The sequence below is a fragment of the Mercurialis annua genome, linkage group LG2 (assembly GCF_937616625.2).
Source record: "Mercurialis annua linkage group LG2, ddMerAnnu1.2, whole genome shotgun sequence".
Classification (NCBI taxonomy): domain Eukaryota; kingdom Viridiplantae; phylum Streptophyta; class Magnoliopsida; order Malpighiales; family Euphorbiaceae; genus Mercurialis; species Mercurialis annua.
Genome location: NC_065571.1, coordinates 7,659,110 through 7,667,147, shown reverse-complemented (window position 1 = coordinate 7,667,147; position 8,038 = coordinate 7,659,110). Strand labels below are relative to the sequence as shown.

General features: G+C 37.3%; 1 protein-coding gene across 1 annotated transcript; it reads right to left on the bottom strand.

Moving 5' to 3' along the window:
* Positions 1-991: 991 nt before the first annotated feature.
* On the bottom strand, positions 992-6,936 carry LOC126667867 (ABC transporter C family member 3-like). Its single transcript, XM_050360978.2, has 10 exons — positions 4,459-6,936; positions 4,239-4,325; positions 3,514-4,155; positions 3,224-3,388; positions 2,815-3,106; positions 2,502-2,716; positions 2,115-2,420; positions 1,929-1,992; positions 1,378-1,617; positions 992-1,293 (listed from the first exon to the last, which is right to left on the bottom strand). Exons 1-10 carry the CDS (start codon positions 6,778-6,780, stop codon positions 1,154-1,156), a joined length of 4,473 nt encoding a protein of 1,490 aa, XP_050216935.1. The 5' UTR covers positions 6,781-6,936; the 3' UTR covers positions 992-1,153.
* Between the last annotated feature and the right edge of the window lie 1,102 nt (positions 6,937-8,038).

Sequence of the window (8,038 nt, the reverse complement as noted above, 5' to 3'; positions counted from 1 at the left end):
TCCAGTTATCCCGCTAAGCTCTTGTTGCGTGCTTAAAAACCAAATCGAGTCCAAAGTAATGCACAAGGCATCATTCAGAGTATGCCGATCCGCCAATAAAATCAAACTCTCCGCAAGCTCCCAATCATGTGAACTCACCGCTCCCTGAAACATCCGACCTAACTCAGTCCTATCTTGTTTATTCCGTTTCTTGTCATGACCAATACTCTCATTCTTACCAACACCAGACTCCGTTAGAACCGCATGAGACTTAAGTTTCTTCCTACCACGATGGTACAAACCGCACCTTCTCGACTCATTACTAATAATCGGCCCTTCTCTAGAGAATACCACATTACTCCCCTCTCCGTTTTCCGACGCTATAAGCTGAATTTCACTCTTGGAACTACCACTCTCATTCTCTTCAATCTCCATTTCAGCACAAATTGAGTTTTCAGAATTAACCTCATCACCCATACATAATTTAGCCCCCTCAACACACACAATTTCTTTTTCCATCCTCTCTCACTCATAATCACACCAGCATAAAGACCAATAAAATGGAAAAAAAATCCTAATCAAACAAACAGCTAATTTCCTAAAAAAACATCCTTACGGAACCAAGAACTCCCAATTGAAAAAAAATTAATACCCAGAAGAAATAATTAGTTCTTCGGAGGATTAATTTGTATTGGGTACTCTTAAAATGATCTCAATCAATACTAAACAATCAAAAAGGTGCAAAAAAAAAAGCACACTAATGATTTACAAACCCTAATAGAAACAAACCAATTCCTCGCCATGATTAATTGGATCAATCAAAGGAGAATCGGCAACGAAACCCTGACGAAAAAATTAAGAGACGAAAATTTTCTAAATGTTTTTATCTTGAAAAAGAATGAGGGGAACAATAACAAAGTTACTTTAATAATACTATATTTTTTTCCCCACAAAGTTCCCTTTCTCTATTAGAACATGCCTATGCTCAAAGAAAACATAGAACAACATTAACTAGCTACCAAAACTGTAAGCTTCAATTCTAAAAGCTTAAGTCCGTTTCAAAATTTTACATCATTGACATACACTACAATTTACTGCAACTGGTAACTTAGTTAGTTACCCTATCTGACATTTTCGTCGTCATCAAGAAACTTATCCCGGCGAATTTGGCCAGTTATAAAGGTTTCTCATCCAATTCATTTAACCTGTCAAAACTGGTATTTGACCTTGCCGTGTATTCTGCTACAAGTTGCGAAAATGACGACGACTTATTTTCTAGTAATCTTGTTGGAGAGTCGTATTCGTCAATGAGCCCTGCATCACAGTTATAAATTATCAAGAAAATTGCATATCGATAACATTTGCTAAGGTACTACTGGATTATAGTGACATGCTCACCGTGACTTAGAAGCAGAACCATGTCGCTGTCAAGAACGGAAGTTATTCGATGGGCGATGGTTATAACAGTACAGTCGGTGAATTGTTGCCTGATGGTTTGCTGAATTAAATTGTCTGTAGCTGTATCGACTGAAGCTGTAGCTTCATCTAGGACTAAGACCTTACTCCTCTTGAGTAGTACACGTCCGAGGCATACTAGTTGTCTCTGACCCATACTCCAGTTATCTCCATTTTCAGCCACTGCAGCAACAGGATGATCATTCGTACCGTGAATTATATGACATAAAGCGTAAAAGATTTGCATACAACAAGGGATGTCAAAAAACGAATCAAACTAAACCGACACATTTGATTTGGTTATGTTTGACAATTTACAAAAATTTGGTTGTGCTGCTCAGGAAAAAAATAAGTTCAGTTTGAAATTTTTTACGACCTTGTATATTAGGTTCGGTTTTAAAAAAAAAAAAAAAAAAGAGATTCAATTTTTGGTTCAATTCCAACCAAATGTACACCCATATGCACAACTATAAAACTAGAGTACAAAAAGAAACCTGTGGAGTCTAGCTTCTTCTCCTTCTTCCTAACTTCATCACCAAGTTGACACTTATCGAGAGCCTGGAACCATCAAAATATATATCAGTATGCACCTTCCTTGAAATTAACAATCCTAAAAAAGCTCCATTTCGAGTGAAAGAATTATGCTATCGATAAACAGAACAAAGACGACAGAAACAGACCTCCCAAATTTGTTCATCTGTGTATTCTTCAAGAGGATCCAAGTTACTCCGCACAGTTCCTTCAAACATGGTGGGATCCTGAGGAATAATGCTGAGTTTTGACCGCAAATCATGCAAGCCAATTGATGATATATTGATGCCGTCAATCATGATCTGACCAGCTGCAGGATCAACAATGCGGAAAAGAGTTTGTATCAGGGTTGATTTACCACTGCCTGTTCTTCCTACTATACCAGTTTTCTTGCCTCCTTGGAAAGTGCAAGTGAGACCTTGCAACACAAGCGGCATGTGAGGGGCATACCGTACCTACATCATGTCAACGTCATTAATCTCATTTATATCGAAAAAATAGAACTAGAGTAACTAGTCAAGCAAACAAGTAATTACCTGCAGATTATCAATATCGACTTCGCCATGTGCTGGCCAAGAACGGTCTGGCCTATTTTCTTCGATTACAAGAGGAGGCTCACAAGTACTAGACATGTATTGAAGTATTCTCTCTACTGATATGATTTTGTTCTCCGTATTGCAGATATTCCATATGACCCAAGCTTGTAACATGTTGAGGTTCAGTCCATATGTCACAGCTAAACCCGCAATGGCTATAAAATGGAAAAACATATGCAGAGGATATTTTATTTTTAAGAATTTGTTATTTGCAAGGAATGATAAACAAAAATACAAGACAAGAACAACTAACCTGGATCAATTCCTTTCGGAAAAGAGATTAAGAAAAACAAAGAGAATGCAAACGTAATAGCAGAGAACACATCCAGGCGGAAGCAAAGCCATTCCATTGCAGCACAACTGTAAAACCTGGGCCGAGAATATGCATCCGTCAGCTTCATAATTATTTCCTGGAATCTTTGTTCATGACCGAAGCTCCTGATAGTTGTTGCTCCTGATATAGTTTCAGCAAAATGCTGGATAACAGGGGCTTTGCAAACTCCAATCAACCGTGAAAGTTCTCTTGCAGAACCGATGTAGTATTGCTGCATAACAAAAGAACAATTGCAAAGCAGCAAAATACGAGTTAACGATGTACCATTGCAAAGCATGTGCTGAAGCATTTATTTAGAATAGTAATGTTTGAAGATCAGAAAGATTACCTGGTACCAGATGCAGGCAGTGATCACAGGAATAAAAACAATAAACACTTGCCATGCTACTTGAGACATTACTGCAATGATTCCGAGCAGCTGGATCACTGAGAACGCAACTGCCCCAACTTGATATGGAATCTGCATATCAACTGCACTTTGGTCTGTAGAAGCCTATCAGAGCAGAAATAGATCGATGAACTCATTAAGTATGAGCTAGGTTATGCAGACTACAAACCACATGCAATGAAAATGTTTATAGATGTAACAGAAGAAAGCATAAAAAAGCGTACACGTACTCTGTTCAGAATTCGTCCACTTGGAGTTGCATCAAAAAAGGACATGGGGGCTCGGAAAATGCACATATGCATTTTATTGAACAGCAGGGTTGCCGTCTTATACCCCGCTGTTACAAGAAGGGTGGAACGAGCCAGGATGCAAAAAGAACTTCCAATTGCCAAAGCTACATAAACGAGTATTAGTGTGGATCCGCTGACAGTAGGTTTCTCATCCAGTGATACAGGAGTTGCCCAAGCCATCCAGTAGTTGCTACCAATTTGAAGCACCTGAAAAAGAATCTGTGCCAGCAAAATAAAGGGCACCAGAGCTCCTCCATATGCTGTTGTAAGATATTTCCAGTAGACCGGAAATCCTACTCGACCTTTTTCTCTTTCTTCTTCTTGAACAAGTTGTGCCTTTGGCTCAGCTATCTCATCAACTTTACTATCTTTTAAATCTTTGTTTCCTTCTTTCAAAGAAACCCCGTTGGTACTGCTCATGCCATCACCGTCTTTTCTGGTACTTCCATTTCCTCCTACTTGATTAGAATCAAGAGATGATAAAGCTGACTCATGTGCACCTACAAGTTCCATAAAATCAGAACCCGAACTGAGAATTTCGTTATATTTTCCAGCCTGTGTGATCCTTCCTTCCTTCATGACCTAACAAGAGCATACAAGTTGAATCCATTAATTTGGTTGGTTGAGACAATAAATCCCAAAAAGAACTGTTTCAGTACACTCACCAATATTAGATCAGCAGCAGGTAAGAACTCAACCTGATGAGTAACAAAAATAACCGTTTTCGAACTCAAGAAGCCTAGCAAAACTTCCTGTCAATGGTCAAACAAATTAGCTTAAGAGAAACATCAGGTTTTCTGCTATACATAAAACAAACTGGAAAATGAATATTAAAATGGAAAGACAGCATCAACAAATGAGATGGAGAGATAAAAATTAGCTCACCTTAAATAAATGAGATCCAGTATGTGCATCAACAGCACTGAAAGGATCATCAAAAAGATAGATATCAGCATCTTGGTAGAGAGCTCGAGCAATTTGTATTCTTTGTTTTTGTCCACCACTCAGATTAATGCCCCGTTCACCTATAATAGTCTGGTCGCCAAATGACAGGATTTCAAGGTCCTTCTTCAGGGAACAATCCTCCAAAATCCTCTCATACCTTTCCCTGTCCATTTCCTTACCAAATAAAATATTCTCTTCAATTTTTCCACTCTGTATCCATGGTGACTGTGCAACATAGGCCTTTGTACCACACAATTTAAGAGTCCCTGATATCTTAGGTACCTCTCCCAAAATGCAGGAAAGTAAACTCGACTTGCCAGAGCCAACTGTACCACATACAGCAACCCGCATACCATGGAATACTTTCAAGTTTATATCCTTCAATGTCGGGTTAGGAGCTGATAATTCCCAAGAGAAATTTCCATTTGCAATCTCAATTGCTGTATCAGAGCTATCTCTAGTTAACTTCTCCACAACATCAGACTGTAAATCATCAAGTCCAAGAAAAGCCGAAATTCTATCAAGCGAAACCTTGGTTTGAACGATCATCGAGATTGTATCTGGAAGATTATAGATTGGCTCTTGAAGGATCCTGAAAGTAGCCAGTGCAGATAATATCTTTCCAGAGTCGAGGGGAATTCCCATAAGCATACAAGAACCAAATGTGACCACAGATACAAAAGTAGGGGAGCCCCAGAATACAAAACTGACAATTGCTGAAGTATAAACAAATTTTCTCAGCCATCCTGTTTCTGTCTTCCGAAGCTCGACAATCTTAGACAAAAACTTCATTTCCCACGCCTGAAGCTTGAGAATTCTCATATTCCTTAAAACCTCAGATGTTGCTTTCATTCGTTTATCTTTAGATTCCATCAACTTTTGTTGAAAGTTCTCCATTAGCCTTCCCAATGGATAGTTCAATAACATGACAACGATAGTTGAAAGCAAAGTAGCAACTGCTGCGAGCCCAAGATTTTTATACAATATGAACAAGGCCAGACCAACTTGGATTATAACCAGCCAAGGGTCATGCATATACCAGCTGAAATCACCGATTCGCTCTGCATCAACAGTCATGATATTGATGATCTCCCCACTAGTCTGGCCCTGCTTCGACTGGCAAGAAAGTGTCAACCCTTTGTTGTAGATCATTGCCACAAGTACTCCACGCATCCTAATTCCGATTTGCTGCAACATAAAGAACCAATGCCTTTGCGAAAGGCATTCCACAAGCTTTCCAACCAGGAATGCAGAAGCTAAAACATACCCCTGATTCTTGAATGTTCCTTGTCCATTTAGGCATTGAACAAATGAATCTATAAGGTATGGACCGACATAAGAAGCTGCTGTGTACAGTATTGCAAGCAAGGCTGTCCATAATATTTCTTTCCGAGCTGAGAAGAACAACACCTTCACAAGCTTTAACGTCGTAACTCCACCCTCACCATCCCCACTATCTAACTCAATTCGATTCCTAAACACAGGAAACGCCCCAACTACGCTATCCCCACTATGAAGTTGAGGAACATCCTCGAGGTCTAAAGCTTTCTTATTGCCATCAGCAATTAGAGAACCAACCCAAGAAAATGTAAGAATACTAAAAAGACCAGCATATGAGTAAGGAGTAACAGAATCACTCCCTCTTAACTTGGTTACCTCTAAATCAATTGAATTACCGTTCAAAAGGGGTTCCTCCAAAAGAGCATCTTCACTCCTAATTCTCAAGAAACCCACATAACACATAAACAAACCAGTAAACACAGAGAAACCATCCCAAACTACATACTGAACTTGAGAAGGCAAATGTTTTCCATAAAGAACAACATCCACTGTAAGACAATAACAAGAAATCGAAAAATAAAATCCCCACCAAACTCTCAACAAAAATGGGAACTTAACTCGAGCTGAATTTAAAAACTGGGCGTGCAAATAGAAAGAAAGTGCAGCCCAAGAGAGTGTTCTAAGAGCTAAATCCAAAAGGGTAACTAGTTCATCATCAGACCAACCACTTCTATACCAATAAAAGTAACTCAACAAACATAACACAAGATTAAGAGCTGAAACACTCGAGCAACAGAACACAGTCAGTTTAAACCACAACCCCTCTTTGGATCCTTGGGCACCGCTGACTCTGAGTTTGTTATACACAAAGAATACCAATAATACGAGAAATAAAACTAAGTGCAATGAAGCAGAAACCCCACGAAGAAAAATGGGTTCAAGAATAAAATGAGTACCTGTGAAAACTGTAGCGAGTTCCATAATTTGGGAGGTTTAAAACCAATGGGTATTGGGCAATTTGGTGTGAAAAGTAGAGTGAAATTGTTTGGATTTTATATCTAATGCTTTTAGTGCAATTGTATAGAGAGATATAGTCAACGATGCAAACGTGGAGAGCAAGGCTGAGGAGACGGAGATTGCCCAAAACTAACAGAGTGAGACAAACACATAAAAGTTAACAAATTGTCAGTGTCTTTCCAAGAAAGACGTGACTTTTTGAAATTTGTGCATTAAAATATTGGATGAATATATAAGGAAGGGTTTATGTTATTTACCTCAAAAGAGTCCCACCTGAAAGAATCATCTGCACGGCTAATTTTTATCAACAATCCCCAAATTTTCTTCTTTCTCTCCCAACTGTCCCTAAATTTAAATTTGTATCCCGGCCGTCCTCAAATTTCAATTTAATACTATCTCAATTATTTTTACCGTCAATTTTTCTTTGGCACCGTTGTTATTTAATGATGTGGCATTTAATTTGATAGCTCATTTGATGACGTGTTTAACTAATTGAAAAAAATTAATTTAAATAATGACATTTTCATTATTTACCTTGAATTAAAGGAAATTTAATATAGTATAAATCACTGATAGACATGATAATCTATTTGTCAATTTAGATTATTTTATTTCATTAATATTTTGAGAAGAATTGATAAGAATTGGAGCTAGTGGTCCATTTGCTTGAGAAATGGGTTGCATAAAATTGGTCCGAGATACTTAAGATATGGTTGCATTATTGTATTTTTTTATCCTATTTAAAAATATTTTAATTAGTTGTGGTCTCAATTCAACTCGCAAGTCAATTCCTAGACAATAAAGATTTTGTTTCGATTTCATATGATCATTAACATTTGATATTCGGTTCAGTTTAGTTTTATTTATAAAAAAGTTTCTATTATGTTTTAACGTAAATCAAACCAAAAATCAACCAATTTGGTTTGGTTTGATTTTAAAATTATACTTTTTTAAAATTTATATTCGGTTTGATTTTAAAAGAAAAAGAATAATTTGGTTTAATTGGTTTCAAGTTTTCAGTTGTAATTTTTTTTGAAATTTTAAACTTGTATTTAACTCTATCATAACTATTTAATTTATATTTTTAAAGGTTTAGAAGACAGATCTACGATCAAATTGCTTATGATCTTATTATGGGCCATTCTTTTTAGATTTACACATTTACTGGTCTGGTTTTTATATTATAACTGTTTTTATTGTAGAGTTAATACTATGTTGATAT